Source organism: Lethenteron reissneri, chromosome 37 (assembly GCF_015708825.2).
Source record: "Lethenteron reissneri isolate LAM-NWPU_2019-01 chromosome 37, ASM1570882v1, whole genome shotgun sequence".
NCBI classification, from domain to species: Eukaryota; Metazoa; Chordata; class Hyperoartia; order Petromyzontiformes; family Petromyzontidae; genus Lethenteron; species Lethenteron reissneri.
In genome coordinates this window covers 8,025,589-8,041,598 of record NC_083815.1, presented here as the reverse complement: position 1 = coordinate 8,041,598, position 16,010 = coordinate 8,025,589, and the positions used below count along the sequence as shown (strand labels likewise).

At 44.8% G+C, this 16,010-nt stretch overlaps 1 protein-coding gene across 1 annotated transcript in view; it reads right to left on the bottom strand.

Moving 5' to 3' along the window:
• Positions 1 to 16,010, bottom strand: part of TRHDE (thyrotropin releasing hormone degrading enzyme) — a 230,742-nt gene that overhangs the window by 209,772 nt on the left and 4,960 nt on the right. Inside the window, 2 exon segments of the mRNA XM_061566705.1 lie at positions 5,373 to 5,649; positions 14,424 to 15,191. Coding sequence (XP_061422689.1) covers positions 5,373 to 5,649; positions 14,424 to 15,191 — 1,045 coding nt within the window.

Here is a 16,010-nt window from a genome sequence, read left to right as displayed (position 1 = left end):
CCTTCCAATGATTGCTAAGCCAGAATCCATCTTCTCGGTTGAAATTGTCTGGTATACTTATGTCATACTGATGCCAATATTATATTCTATCATAAAAAACAACATATATTTTTTTTACATTCTTTTTTATATTTTATGTTTCGGCTTGGGTCTAATTGTCCACGGTCAACTGACCTTGGCTGTAATTGGCCACGGTCCCTTACGTCATGGCAAGCTTCAGGGCCACTTTCTGGAGTCGTGGAGTTCTTCCATTACTAGTACATTTCATAAAAGCGTGTTTAAAAATGTTTTTGTTTAAATATTACTTTTAACCTTCTAATGCCTTCCGGTCAGAGTTGTCATTGTTACCCAACTACAGTGACGCTTCTAATCACGTGGTTTCGTCTGCACGCGCTACAAGCACGCGCTGTTGTGTTCGTCGCTGCTCGTGGTTTTATAGGCGCTGATTTTGTCAAATTTTCTGGTGTTTGAGCTACAATATTGTGGTAATTAGTGTGAACCTATCTCAATAACTTTTTGGAAAATGAAGTATCAATTAAAGGAAAAGAATGAGAAAAATCTAAAAAGGCTTCCGCTCCATTACTAATAATGTTGTAACTAATAATGTTGTAATTCAATGTAGAAAGATTTTACAAAACAATTTTGTTGTTAGTATTCATATAATCTAAGAAATATGACATTTAAGAAATGTACAACTATATCATATGTTATTTTATGGAAAAAAATGATAATAAACTTACATGTAGAACAAATATTGATTTTCTAACTCTTTGATAACAAAATAGAGAAATTGACAATTTCAAACATTAAGTGGGAGGAAATGCTATGTTTCTTGATACATGTTTAGAAATATAACTTCAATCTTAAAATCAGTTAAAAAAAATTGTCTTTTAAAATTTTCATTAAAAACATTACTATCTTCCAAATATATATCTGATTTTAATGTACAGTAGTTCTTAAATGTTTTAACGTTTTTTACTTCAAATAATATTGTTTTGTTACCGAATTTTCACTGTAACCACGTGAAACTATGTAAAAGTAAATGCATTTGGGCTGTACGTATGACATTGTAATATGAAGGTATAATTTTAATGTTGCTAGTTGTTTACGTCACTACTATTGCCATTACATTCAGTGATTTACGCGAATTACGATTTACGAGTAACATTAGTACAAAACACATTACTAAGGATTCTGTACGGTCTGGTACGGGAGGAGGTCCATGGGGGTGACACCACGAGTTACCGCACTGGGTGACACCAACCTTAGTGACGCGACTGGCGTGCATTGCATTTTTATTTTTTATTCGCCTGCAGCTACTCGCTAAGTTAGGATACTTCACAAAACGGACAATTAGTTAAATATTGATGTTCATTATAATTGTTTTTTTACCATTCTATCTGGCAACAAAACTGACACCTTTTTACAAGGAGTCATGTTTGCATAGACCGCAATACCTGCAGTCATAATACAAACAAAAGACATAACTCTGATAATGTATGCACTGTCCTTGAAGTTGATTGGTCCACACCCGAGACAGCTTTCCTTAGAGCCTCAAGGACAGTGCACATTATCAGAGTTATGTTATTTGTTTGTATTATGACTGCAGTTATTGTGGTCTATGCAAACATGACTCCTTGTAAAAAGGTGTCAGTTTTGTTGCCAGATAGAAGGGTAAAAAACTAATTATCATATTTTTACTGGCAAATGAGGTTCCCATGGTGTAATTGATGTTCATTATTCATACTTTTTTTTTCTCGGAACCATGTTGGGTCAGGCAAGGGGCGACTCGGTTGAAATAAAATTCAACAAGGGGTGGTACAGTCGCCAAAAAATGTTGAGAGGCACTGCTCTCGAGAACACCTCGAGACGGCATTTGGCCTACTCTTCCACGCTGGTCAGATGACTTGGAAGGGGTGCAAGTACACACACACTACCCCACCACACTAAAATTGCCCATCGGCTAATCCGATTTGCCAAATGTGAAAATGCTCCCGCAAATTAATGACACAGCAACTATTGCCCCCCATCATTCAAAAACTTGTCAGGACCCTGAGGCATTCCTGGGCACACATCGTAACGCAGCAATACCCCGGTTTAAGTCGGGGGATGCGTTCCTGAAAGGTGCAAGGACGAATATCAAAACGACGTCAATCAAAGCGACATAGTAGTGGGTGATGGAGGCGAAGGCTGAGAGACGACAGGATAACGAGAGAGGACGCGTGATGCGGTCAGCGACGTCAGTGTGGGGTTGAGGTCGACGCAAATTACATAGTGGTGTTAATCATAAAGTCACGTAGAAGGGAAGTAATAAAATAATAAAACATAATAAAATAATTCTCACGACGTTTCGGCCACAACGCAAGCAGACGGCTGCTTGCGTTGTGGCCGAAACGGCTGCTTGCGTTGTGGCCTAAAACGTCGTGAGAATTAATTTATTGTGTTCTATTTTTCTTATTTTATTACTTCCCTTCTACGTGACTTTACCGAAAGAACCAAGAAGATGAATCCCTGCAGTCACGAAAGCTTTAAATCGAAAGTTAATCATAAAGTGACGATGTATTTTAGAAATGACGTTAACGGGGGAGAGACGTAAATTTGCGTGTTACTGTCTTAATATTCGCCCAAGACGAGCACGCATTTTATCAGCTCTGGAAGGAAACATGCACAGGGTTAATCCTTATCTGTGATATGAACTCATGATCCCCCGCGGACGATAAATTGTGCCTCAGGCACTCTGCCATTGCACCACCTGGCCTGTGTAATGAGCGACTCCCAAACAGTTCCATTCGTCCGGATGTCTATGCACAACTTTCGCACATTCAAAAAGAAAACCCACTTCAACTGTGCTCTAATTATACAAACAGATGACACGCGAGGCGCTGCGTATGCCTATGACCCCCCCCCCCCCCCCCAGCATCTAATGTGATCTCTAGCCACCATCCGCAGAGTAATGGGTAGAGGGGGGAGCCGTGTGTGCATATGGGAACGGCGGCTTTATGAGAAATATTATTGCTGTTGTTACCGCAGGGTTTACGAGACCCCCCCCCCCCCGCAATGATACTTTTCGTCGTTGTAAACATTCGCGTAGGCTGCTCAAATGATTATTGCATTCCCCCTGCCCCCCCCCCCCCCCCGACGCCGATGCCACCATAGTCAAAAGGTCAGGCCCTTTTCCTCCAAGCTTCCAAGAAAAACTGCCGTGATGGGAGTAAAAAAAATACAATTATACACAACACGAAAACATGTGGACTGGTTTAGGATTTGTTTTAATAAATTGGAAAGTAGGCCTGTGATTAATCACGGGTCTGGGGCTCTCTGAAAATGCTCAACAATATTCTATTTATAATACAGACATTGGGCATTGCTAATTCATGGGATGTAATGCAATATTGATTACATTTTTCATTCGTTGATTACACATTTATCGAAAGCATTGTGGAGAATTCTGTATTTTAAACCTCCTTCAAAGGCAGTCGTTCAGTCTTCACGGGTGGACAAATAAACCAAACTACAATTGATAGAGCAGCATATGCTTTATATAGCGTAGATTACACATCACACAATGGCATGAGAATGAGTGCATGTACAGTATATCTCAAAATAAGGACCTTGGGAGTAGACAAGCGGAGTGTCTATGTTTATTAAATGTTTAAAAGTGAGAATTGTCAACCCTGCTCGACAAATTTAGACAGTCAAAAGCCTACTTGCTGGACTGCATCTTAAAGTCAGTTCACTGCCATGAAAGTGCATACGATGGCTTTATCCCCATGTGATCCACTGACAATACTGGTTTACAGGCATGCGCCACCACAATACAATCTACGTAGTAAGCGGCTAGTCTGTATGTACGTCTGGAGAACTCCTTTGAGACCTCAACCAATTTCAAGAAATGAGGAGCCATTTCAAGGCTTATGGAATGTAATGTATGGGAAGGAGATCACAATTATGAAAATAATTTAACCTTTGACCCGATATTCACATAATTTGGCTGCTCATCTACTCTGCCATTTAAAATAGTCCAATGCTTGAAGGGAGTCTCATTTCATAATCATGTCTTGTATGTATGTACTGTACATTGAACTTCTTTCACACCGTGCATAGCCAACCGTGCATATCAGAGGTGCAGGAGAAGGACAACAAACTATACACGAAGAGCAGTTCTAAAAAAATGAGTTTTCAATCTAGATTTTCACGTGCATAGCTCCAGTGGCTTTCTAATATCGGAAGGAAGAGCGTTCCAGACGGCCACAGAAGCGCGTCTGAAAACGCTCGATGCGGTGAGCATCGTTGGCGTGTGCTTCTGAATCTCAATGGACTTCCCACTCGTGCAGCATACACGTTTGTTCATTAAATGGTCAGACGGCTCCGGTTTGAGCTGTGGTCTCACGGTCGGCGAGGCTGGGAGTTCAAATGTCAGTCAGCGCATAAAATCGGTAACACTGTGGGATGGCTAAATTGTTAGTAGTACGCGTGACGTGAGGCCTGCCAAAAAAAATGTGGAATTCGCACCAGACTCACCACCAAAAATGAATGAGCATTATTCTCATGTTCGTTTAACACGTAGGAGGCTTTAGCGACCAATATCATCCATAATACAGCAAATTTGTTTGTTAGATCGCGTAAATATAAATGTGTCATTAAACCTGCCACCACCCGACACGGCCAATTAGTAAGGTTTGTCACGTAAACAGAACATGCCAATTCGTTACTAGTACAGCACACCGGTGTGTTGGAGAGCCAAGCCACAACATTAACAATCTGAGTACGACGTTTCGCCAGTAATTACAACCGGCATCATCGGGCGGCAGCCAAATTTGTCAAATTATGTTCCTTTGAAAGGGGGAGACACTCGGCCTTGATTGAAGCGAGGATTATGAGATTTTGATGCTGGACTGTGTATGTGTTTGTATGTGCACCTAGGTTGGCACAAGGTCTGTGGTGATGTCACCGCCACTAAGTAGAGAATGGCGGCTGCTGTTGTTGTTGGGAGATGTAGTGTGGTGGTGATGGCTTGTAGTGCATTGCAGAAATATGGTAGACCTAGTTTTAGTTCACACTTGCTAATAACGGCAGTATCAACTGAACCGTTCCTGGGCTCTAACCCAGGCCTACTCAGCCATATAAATGAGTGCTTGGTACTGGGATGACAGATAAACATAATTCACTACGGAGTGGATTACTGATAAAAGACAAAACAAGAAGCTGGAGACATTACCGATACGAACTGTAGGCAGGAATCAAATGTAAGACCGTGGGTTCACAACGCGGCGTGCTAACTGCTGCGCCACCGCCCCACCGGCGCATGCGAGGCGAAACGGACGATGGAGCAGCGAACGCGTCACCAGCATACCACGGCGCCTCCCACCCACCTTGATGCCGTTGCGGGTGATGCCCTCTCTGTACTCGAAGTCGCAGAGGGCCCAGGCGAAGAAGTAGGTGGACATGGGCGGGCTGCGCTCGAAGTGGTCCACCACCCAGCCGGGCTCGGGCGCCGGCTCCTGGCTGGCGAGCGGCATGTTGGAGAGTGCCAGCATCGCGTCCGCGTGGTGCAGGCTCAGCGTGAAGGTGGCCTTGTAGAGCGGCTCGTCGAAGCAGGGGAACGCCTTGCGGGCGTGCGTCGGGGAGAACTGCGTCACGCCGAGGTACCTGGGCGCACGCTGGACCCGTGTTAGCTCCGGCGGGTCCCAGGCAGTGGGCCACGGCTCGCCACGCATACATGGCGGGAACAGCTCCGATTACATATCTGTCAACCCCTTATCAGTGCCTACCTTATTACAGACTAATTCAGACCTTATTGGTCACCCCGTGCCCTTATAAATCTCAATGTTCATTCAGCAAAGTCCCATGTCAAGGGAGAAACCAAAAAAATGTTTTACTCAATTTCCCTGTACAAGAATACGGGTAAACCATATGGGTTGACAGGTATGCAATAAGCATTGGTTGGCTACATATGGTCCTTGAAAGAAGTTTAACATACATGCAACACCCTTGTTTTTGGGATTTGTTTTCGTCTATTCCCCCCCCCCATCCCCCACGACAGTGCTATGGTGTCTCATCAAGAAATGTCAGAAATTTCGCATTGCAGTGGCACCTTTATCACGAGATCTCTGCAAGTGACCTCTGGTTCAAACAGTAGTAGGCAGACATGCTACTGCTGGCGAGTAAGATTTGTCACATGGTATCCAAACCATTATTTATCATTCTCATAGCTGGAATTTTGCCAAATGAAGTGCAAACCCCTACTTTAAATGAGATAAATTGCATTTGGACAGTCATTGGTGACTGGGCTTAGACCATCAATTCACTATCCTTGAGAACTTTGCTTAAATTCGGCCCATGGTCTTGATCATAATCCAGAATCGGAGCAGTGCCAAGAAGCGCAGTTTCGTGACCTCTGGGCCACTCAGCCACCTCTCAGCAGAAGCCCTCTTAAATAGCCAATAGGTTAACGATGCATGCCTCTTGCCGAGGTTGGTGCAAATTTCTAGGTGGCTGGGTAGCTCAGAGGGCCTTGCACTCGTGCCACAGCACTGAGCTCGCCCTTCAGAGGTTGTGGTTTAAACTAGTAATTGCCGTGCCAAATATTTACCTAGGCAGGTCCCAGGATCCTGAAAAGGCTCATTAAAACGATTATTGAAGCCCCAGGTCTATGAGGGGTAATACTCCAAACACTTCCATCTCCCTGGCCACCTTGCAGCACAATGACTGCAACACCTGGCAAACCCTGGTGGTCACCCGTCCAACTACCATCCAGGTCCAACCTGCTTGGCCTCCGAGATTTGATCAAATTTGGTCAATGATCGTGATTTTGGTTCGTAGTGGTTTCAGCCGCTAATGAATAAACCAACCTATCACATATCAAATAAGTCGGTCTCATCCTAGTCAACAATGGTTGCACATAGAAAAAAAAACATTGCGGGAAATATGTTTTCTCACTAAATGATCCATAGTCCACATCGAAGAACTAATAATAATGACTCTTGTTGCCATGCAGGGGACAATCTTTGATGGGCACCGCAGGGTGTGCCACAACACGTGGATAAAAGTGACTTCGAAAGTAGTTCTGCGAGCCACCTGTCACAGGCTCTTGCCTGACATGAGATACACCAGTCACTGAATTCCAAACAGAATTTCTTCATCTCGACATGATGCCAAGAACCCAGTTGGAATGGACACAATTATTATTATATATATAAATATATTCTATATCCACATATGCGGATCCTGCCTTTTTATTGTAAAACTAAAATTAAATATGTTGACATTTTATGCACTAACAACAAATATATTCTATTCAAGGGATTGTTATCTTGGCACAGAGAGAGGCTTATTTTATTATTGAGCTCTTCACAATAGTAGAGCCACGTATCACTGGGAGACAACAATCAAGTAACAACAAACATCACAGGCTTCCTACTGGCATCCTTCAATGCTCAGTCTATCATACACAAACTCATTATATTTCATGAAGCCTCCACATTCCACTGTGTGAAATGACAAGAGAGAAACTGCACTTTGTTAAATGGCCACAAAAATCCATAGACACGTAAAAATAAAGTGATGAACATAATTTATTTAATATGCAATGATTTTAATTGTACTTTATCTTACTTACAAGGGGGCTTAGGCAAGGATACGTGCTCATTAATTAAACGTGATACAAAAAATAAATGTTGACTCTTCACATCTGTCAATGTAAAAGAATCAGAGCATTGCATCAATTGTATACAATAATGAAAGGACGTAACTGGGCAGTTCCGTGAATTTTGGATGAACATTTCAGACACCATGAAGACGTGGCGAATCATTAGTATAACGATTCAAGTGGCTTTATATTTGAGCGTAGTATGTTAACCAATTAGGACTGCGATTCAGACAGAAATAATACCGCCAGATTTCTTTACGAGGGGAGAAATGCTGGAAAAATGTTTATCTTTCATCGGCGCTGGGATGGCAACGGTGCATCGAGTTTGACGTATGTGTCAAACCATTAATTTATTCCATATATATACGCCATATTATATTAAATTGCAAATAATGGGATTCACACTGACACCCCAAGTGTATTGGTCGGATGGGTTTGGAAATGTTTTAACTTCAGTTGTCTTCTTCGTGAAACTACCCAACTTTGAATGAATTGTTTAAAGTAGAAGGGTGCATCCCCAAAACAACTCATTCACGCGGGGGCGATTTCAAAAACGTGCCCCATTGTTTCAAGATACAACCTCCGACATTGCAAGCTCGGTGTGCTATCCACTACACCACAGCAGCATCCCAATGAATTAAAAGTACGTTAAACTGTATGCACGTATGTACGTCGAACTTCTTTCGCACCGTACGTAGCTAACCGCGCTAATGGGAGGTGCGGGGAAATGCCGCTTCACCGTAATGCCCCCCTCGTCACCTCTCCACTGGAGGTACACATCCTCAGTGCGGCACGGAAGCCCAGCAGCACGAGTCACGTGCTTAAGCGCTTGATGTATCGTACGGAAACCTCGCACAGCCTTCAACCAAAATGCATTTGACTCTCAAAGCCTGAAGCCGAGTGCCCAGAGGCGGGCGCCGATGATGCCCATGATGGCACCCTCATGGCGATGCATCGAAAGCTCCGTGGCGAGCCAGAGGCTTGGATTGTGGCCAAAAGGGCACGAGGACCTGACATGGTCAATTGTCTCGAGTCCAATTTTTGTCAAATTTGACAAGCACAGAGGGGAAAGAAGAAACGAAAAAGAAAGAAGAGCCACTGCCATATTCATTTCAGATAGTCGATTGTGTACTATAAATTCAAAGTTGTTTAGGGTAATTGGGAATTTGTACAAATTTTTCATGCCTTATACCATAATTCTACATTAAAGTTAACACTAGGGAATGGAGATATTTTGGAATGGAAGTAAATCATCCGGTGGAATTCTGAATCAGGGTTGCATGGTGCTTTTGATTTGTCTGTTAACACATGCAAATGAATCGCTGTATGTCATATATTGCATGTCTGTGCCTGGATGATATATATATTACAAAGGTCAAGCTTGATGTCAAAATTGTTATACGCATCCGCTAGGGAGGTGATTACTCATGAAGGTGTAGTATGTGTGAGGCTTGTTTTTCTGTAGCCCGTGATGCCACTTACACAAGAAATTCTGGCACCTTTATAGGTGTGCATTTCAGCGCTGGTACATTAAAAGATAAATTCTCGTTATTCAAAGCGTGTGCACAAATCTCTTTAAATGTGCATGCAAACGTATGTTGTCGCTGCTTATGCACCTATGAATGGTGTGGATAACAAGCAGGGTTATTCTCAAATGTATCAAATAATTACAGATTTAAAAAATATTTTCTGGTCAAAGGTTAAAGTGATTTTTTGCTCATAATAAGCATGAAGGTGGTGCTCATCTACTGTTTACATTACAGCCCTGGGCCAGTGGTGGAAATTCCACGTTACTATGATGGGGCCAAGTTTATCCAAAGGACAACCACTGCTGATTCTCCACAAAGCAATATTTCTTTTATCGACCCCAGGAGGGATGATGGACTGAGTCGACCCCCAACCAGGATTTGAACTTTCCTATTGCGAGCCATTCCCTCTACCACTGAGCCAGCCTACGCATGCAGATTTCATTAAAAAAAAATCATCATCAAGACAGCAATTTTGCCCACGATTACAGCACACGTGTGATTGGTATTGCATTACATAATTCACAACAGCATTTCCATTCGTGTTCCCTGGTGACCTTTATGTTACTTGAACAGAAACGCTGTTTGCTCCACGGGAATACGATAAAGGAATAGTCGTGCACGTGAGCTGGGATTTCAGTGTGTTGCTGGGATTTTACATGTTTAGGAGCTTGCATGCAATGGATGAATTGCAGATGCAAGAAAGCAGAGGTCCCTAAATGTCGAATTATTTCATCATCATCAGCCATGGCCAACGGTCCACTGCGAGATGGAGGCTGGCCGCAAACTGTTGCCATTCTCTCAGTCTTACAATGCAACAATCCGTCGCTCCATCTCCTCACGAACGAAGATCCTTTCAGGCATGTTCTCCCCTTTAGCGTCACTCTGCCATTAGTCTCGATCAATGGCCATCATCCAGTCTACCAACTGTCCTGCCCATGACCACCTACCTGTTATTGATCCATGCGCTGCCATCAGTGTAATATCAAGCGTGCACATTTCCGCACCTTTGCTTATTTGCACACTTTGCAGCTTTGGTTACAATTTTCTTTGTCGATATTTCTGATCCATGTCATTGCTTGTTTATATATATACCGATTAAAATTCGTTCTTTTTAAGGCACATTGGTGTCGCTCAATTTGACAAAGCCACTCCAAACTCCTCTTGACCATGGGCCCATCATCCCTTCTTAGCAATGTGTCCTCCCCCAAACACTCACCCTCGTCAATAACACGGTGTGGCTTGAAAATTTGAAATGTATAACGGGTGACGTTTCGGACAACGAGCCATCTTCCTTGCTTGTGCACCACTGCCAACGCAGCAGCAGCAGCACCTAATGATTTGCCCTACCCAAGCCCACTTGCATTTCTCGTCAATATGGCGTCTGCAACTGATGCATGTTCTCCAATCCATGCGTTCGTCTTTCTGTCTCTCGGTGTAAATGAAAGAAAGAGTTTACAATGTTATTTTGATATGTTTGTGCTACGCCTTAGTACGCCTTAGTACACAATATACACGCCTCGAGGTTACACGAGGATAAGTTGTAATATAGCTTAAACCGCAGCCTCTTTTATTGCCCATATTCCACTCAATCAGAACTGATGTGGCAGCTGTAAGATGATGTAGTGGGGGGTTACGTGTAACCACAGGGCGCTTACAAGTGTAAGGGTCGCGTAAGGACGCCTTAAAGTAATGTCGGGGTCACATAAGGACACCTTAAGTAAAGAATGAATAAATGACTTCAGAGGTACAGCCAGGGGAGTGAGAGCGTGTGATTGGCCGTGGGATCAAAGGGGACACGCGGGAGATGCAAACGAGGGAGAAAGAACGAGCAGAGGCTGAGAAAGAAACCGAGGGACAGGATTGGTGGAAAGGATTGAGAAGAGCCTTCTGGAAGGTTTGAAAAGATTCGGGGGAGAAGGATAAAACAAGACGGTGTGACGTGAGCTCGGAGCTCTTGGAGAGAAAGAGAGACGGCTTCCTGTGAGTATGCGTGTGTTGGAGTGTGAGGGATAGGGGAGCGGTGGTGCAGCGGTTAGCGCCCTGCGCTTCGGAACTGCCAACTCGAGTTCGATTGCCGCTCACGGCCACAACCAGTGACGATTATCTGAACCGGTACCAGGGCTCCCCTAGATTGACTCAAAAGAGTATCTGATGCGATGTGCACGTATCAGCATGAGGGAGATAAAGGCGGCCGGGCGTGGTGCTGGCAAAACCACCCCCTTCGTGTGCCGCGCCGGCCTAAATGTGGTGCTCGCTAACAGCCCTTGCCCAAAATGGTTGTTAAGACTATACAGGGAATCTTTGTTTTTGTAATTTTAGAGGCAATACAGCCCTTACCCCAAGATGCCTCGTGTGGACTCTCTTCCACAAGCATGCCACATTCTTGCAACATTATTGCCAAATTTATCATAAAGGTTTTTTTTCTCTCTCTCTCTCCACGTGTCCCGTTCTTTCTGCCGGAGACGTCAATAACATTTTTCAGAATGACGTCAATATGGCAAAAACTTCGTTACCACCAGCTGCCACGCTTGCTTTTCCTACCGTCTGTTGCATCGCGGTATTTGTTTGCAAAATATGAAGAAAGATCCGCGTAAAATTCCTCCATTATTTTAAATATTTCATCTCCATCGTGTGTTATGGTTCTATCTTCCTTCGGGGGTTGCCAGTTGTGAATAACCGATCATCAACCTCCTATTAGCTGCGTTCATGCTCCCCACCCATTACTTCCAATGAAATCTTCAATCAGCTTTTCAGGTATGTTCTTGAATTTCACGTTGTTTTTCTCATCATTTAATGTATGTATATTGAATGTATTTATATTGAACTTATTCTTAGGTTTTTTCGGTAAAGTCACGTAGGTAAAACATTAAAATTAATAAAAGTAAAATAAAATAAAAAATATTAATTTTAATGTTTTACCTACGTGACTTTACCGAAAAAACCTAAGAATATGAATCCTTGCAGTCACGAAAGCTTCAAATCTAGAATATATTGAACTTGCTTCGCACCGCACTTTGCCTCAACCTGTCCACGGGCTTTATAAACAGTAACACCCCGATTTACATTTCCCCCTTTTACGTCGTTGGCAAATACGTCGTCACCTTCCTTACAAATGCCACGACCTGATTTGTGTCATCTCAACCCACATGTTGCCGACAGCAGCATCCGTCCTTTCTCGTATCTGTCGCCTCCACCTGCCCTGTAAATCGTTTTGATTAACATCGTTTCGACGTCAACGCATCCCCCGATGAGAACCACCGGTGTATTGCCGTGCCCATCAGCACGATATGAAGTTGCGGCATTATTTTAATCATTTTGTTCATCGAGGCATTTTTATTTAAAATCAGCTACCTGCCGATATTAACCAACGTCGGTTTATGTGCAATTGCATTGCACCAGCTGGCCATCGCTCCCCGTGTTGAACTTGCTGAGGACATAAGCCTCCGACAACCTCGGTTTTTGTCAATTAGAATCGCGTCAACTTTCATTTGAGTTTCTCGAATTTGGCGCCTCTATATCCATTTTCTAAATTCCTTCTTTGTAGATAAAAGGAATCCACCTACGTTTGAGGTGCAGAGGAAAAAGTACCAGACGTCATGCTTGAAGAAGTAAATACTGCCCATCACAGCATGAAAAAAAGTAATCTTCTAGCCCAGGTGGAATTGCCTAACGGTAAATTTCAGAGAAATGTGAGCAGTTGTTGGAACAAAATTATTCGAGAAATTGAGGAACTTTGTACGCGGAAATGAAATATCTTAACGATGAAATTTTGCACCAATCATTCATCCGTTCAAAAACGGTGATAAAAATGGACTAGAAAAATGTCACATTTGTTAACCTCATACATATTTGTTAACCTCATACATATTAATTGCACAGATCACTGGGAAAATAATCCAGGAAGATTTAGAGGCCAACCATCCAAATAAGCAAGCGGGGTTGAGTAAAGATGTCTCTACCATTAACCACATACAATCAATCAGATTCTGGAAAAGTCTACTGATTATATCAGACACCACATTTCTATGACTCCATGAAAAATGATGCTTCAAAATCTAACAAAACCGAGGCCTAAAATAAATAAAAAATATTTTGAATATAATCACAACTGGACAGGATGGCTACACTGAGACTGCACGAACTTTTTTTGTTTTCATTAAAAAAAACACGAGAAAGGGGATTTAGACAAAAGAGATTCAGATTCGGAGATCTGTTTAAGAAAATTGGACTCGAGAAATAACGGCATGGGCATAAAATGGAAAACACATTACCAGACAGGGACTTGGTGTTGACGGGCCATTGTGAAAACCAATGTAGACTGACTAGATGAGACGACCGAAGAACCGAACGAAGGCCCGTAAAGTTTGACTGAAGAAAAATTCAAGAAAAGGAAAAGTCATGTTTTTCCAAGTTCACTGAAAGAGTGCAGATAACAGTTGCAGGGAGACGACGGGAAACCACGTGCGCGTGTGCGTAGCTCTGCCAGCCGTGAGCACGGTTGGCTACGTACGATTAGCACGGCTGGCTCCGCACGGTGCGACAGAAGTTCAACATGCGTACGAACCAGGATCAAAATGATGATGCGAGACGAGTGACAGCAACAGCGGGGAGCATGCTCAGCAGCATGTCCACCACGGAGGCGGAGCGGTGAAATCGGATCGTGTGAAGGAAGAAGATGGATTGCTGCACCCGGGACCATCCAAGACAGTGGAATGATCATGGCCGATGACAATGATGTTGAGGCCTTGTTGCGTGGGTTCGTACATGTGCTGAGCCCATGGAGTGCCACGTCTGCCAGCGATCCACAGCCGCGGAAAACTCACACTTCGATGGATCGCGAACATTCGGCACCACCCGCGTAACATAACCCATCGCGCACGGGCATCGGGCTTTCACAATTGTCGTCCCTTCGCCTGAGAGAGCACGTGCAGTGGAGAAGCGCAAGGGAAGAGTCCACGCGTGTCTGCGTGTGTGTCACCATGCGTAATCGATGCACACAATACTGGGTGAACCATTTACATATGCCCCACAAACATATAACAAGAAACGTATAACAATCAATGTAAATACACCTCTTAAATAGCGGGGTATATGTAAGTGGCCAACCCAATATTCTTGATGTACACAAGGTCTGATTTGCATTAAGACGATGACGACAACGCACAACGTACGTTGAAACGACACAACAAGTGGACAAAACGAAAACACCCCAAACTCTCAGCAGTTAAAGTTAGCTCAAGTCTCACCTCCGTGTCCCTTGCGTCGAGTACGAACTCCTGAAAAAGCCCAGCAATTCGTCGGCTATGATCCCTTGGAAGGTGATGTTGAGGAAGACCACGTCCCCCGCACTGAAGCTCTTGTTGAGCAGAATGACGAAGAACTGGTGCTTGGGGTAGAGGAAGTAGTCCTGGATCTTGGTGCTGCTGTGCCGGCTCACGTTCACGGGGCTCAGCGCGATCCTGCTGATGTTGAGCCTGTCGCAGTGCAGGATGACGTACGGGGTGCTCCGCAGGCACTCGAGCACGACGCCCACCTGGCCCGCGTAGGTGAAGTTGTCCATGAACGTGGAGAGGCGCAGATCGTAGTGCCGAGGAGCCAGCGTGCCGGGGAGCCGCGCGTTCTCCCAGGGCTGGTTTTCCGCGGCCGGCGTAGCCGTCGTCGGAGAGGGGGCCGCCTCCGCCCGCTGCTGCCGCTGCCGGGCGGTCGCCGGCTGCTGGGTCTCGTCCGGCGGCGACGATGGCGGGGGACAGGCCTCGAGGTTGACGCTGAGCAGCACGGCCAGAATGGTGACCACGATGAGCGCGACGAGCGAGATGGCGAACACCATGACGAGGCGGCGGTGCACGGCGATGTGCCGCTCGCGCGTCCTCGGCCGCGTCGTGGCCGCGTCGGCCCAGTGGCTCGGCCGCCCGTTGTGGCTCTCGTCCGCCACCATGGGCATCATCGAGGTCGACTTGTCCGGGATCCTCTCCAGCGCGATCATGGCCGGGCTGTACATGGTCTCATCTGTGGGGCTGCGCTCGAGACAAGCGGTGCGAAAGGGCAGCGGCGGTGGAAACAGAAAGAACGAACGCTCGAAATTGAACTATTTGTGCCAGAATCAGTTCGGGAGTCATCACGTTTGCGAAGGAGGTTGAGGGAAAACCTGTGACCAAATCAGCCGGGAACGCACCCGATTTTGTCAGATCTCGGAAGCTAAGCAGAATTTTTGCTTGGGCAGTACTTGAACAAGTGTGATCACTCTGCGCAGCAGTCAATCATAACAGGCACAATGGGCAATAGAGGGCAGGGCAGCACAACCCAAGTCCCAACCGTCACCAACCCGCATTCACTTTGTGTGAAGGAATCCCGAAATAACCGCCACGGCCAACACTGGTTTTTTGAGAGGCGCTCATCCAGCAGTGAATTGGTAACAAATAAAACACAGGCTGCACGCATTCACGTGCATGGGCACGTATGGGTGGTGGTGGTGGTGGCAATGTGCTCAACTCACAATGAGAAAGCTTTTGAGGTCAAATCTTGGGTCAGGGATCAACTGAGCGTAGGCCCTCCTCTGTGGCTCATTAAAACGAGTAACCCTTTGGTGGGAAGATAACGGTTGTTTTTTCTTCGTGAGAGTTGGGCTCCATTGTGGGAATGTGAAAGGACTGGGGCAGGAACACACTTTGCCCGTGAATGCACGCAATCTTTGTGTTGTTCTTCCAGTGTTTTAAAGTGTACCGTCAATTGGCTTTTAAACCTTGGCAATGAGGCTTACAACAATGACATACAGCTGTAAAGATATTCCCCCGGGGTTTCCATCATCTAATTTTGAGCACTGTATTAATTCCCCA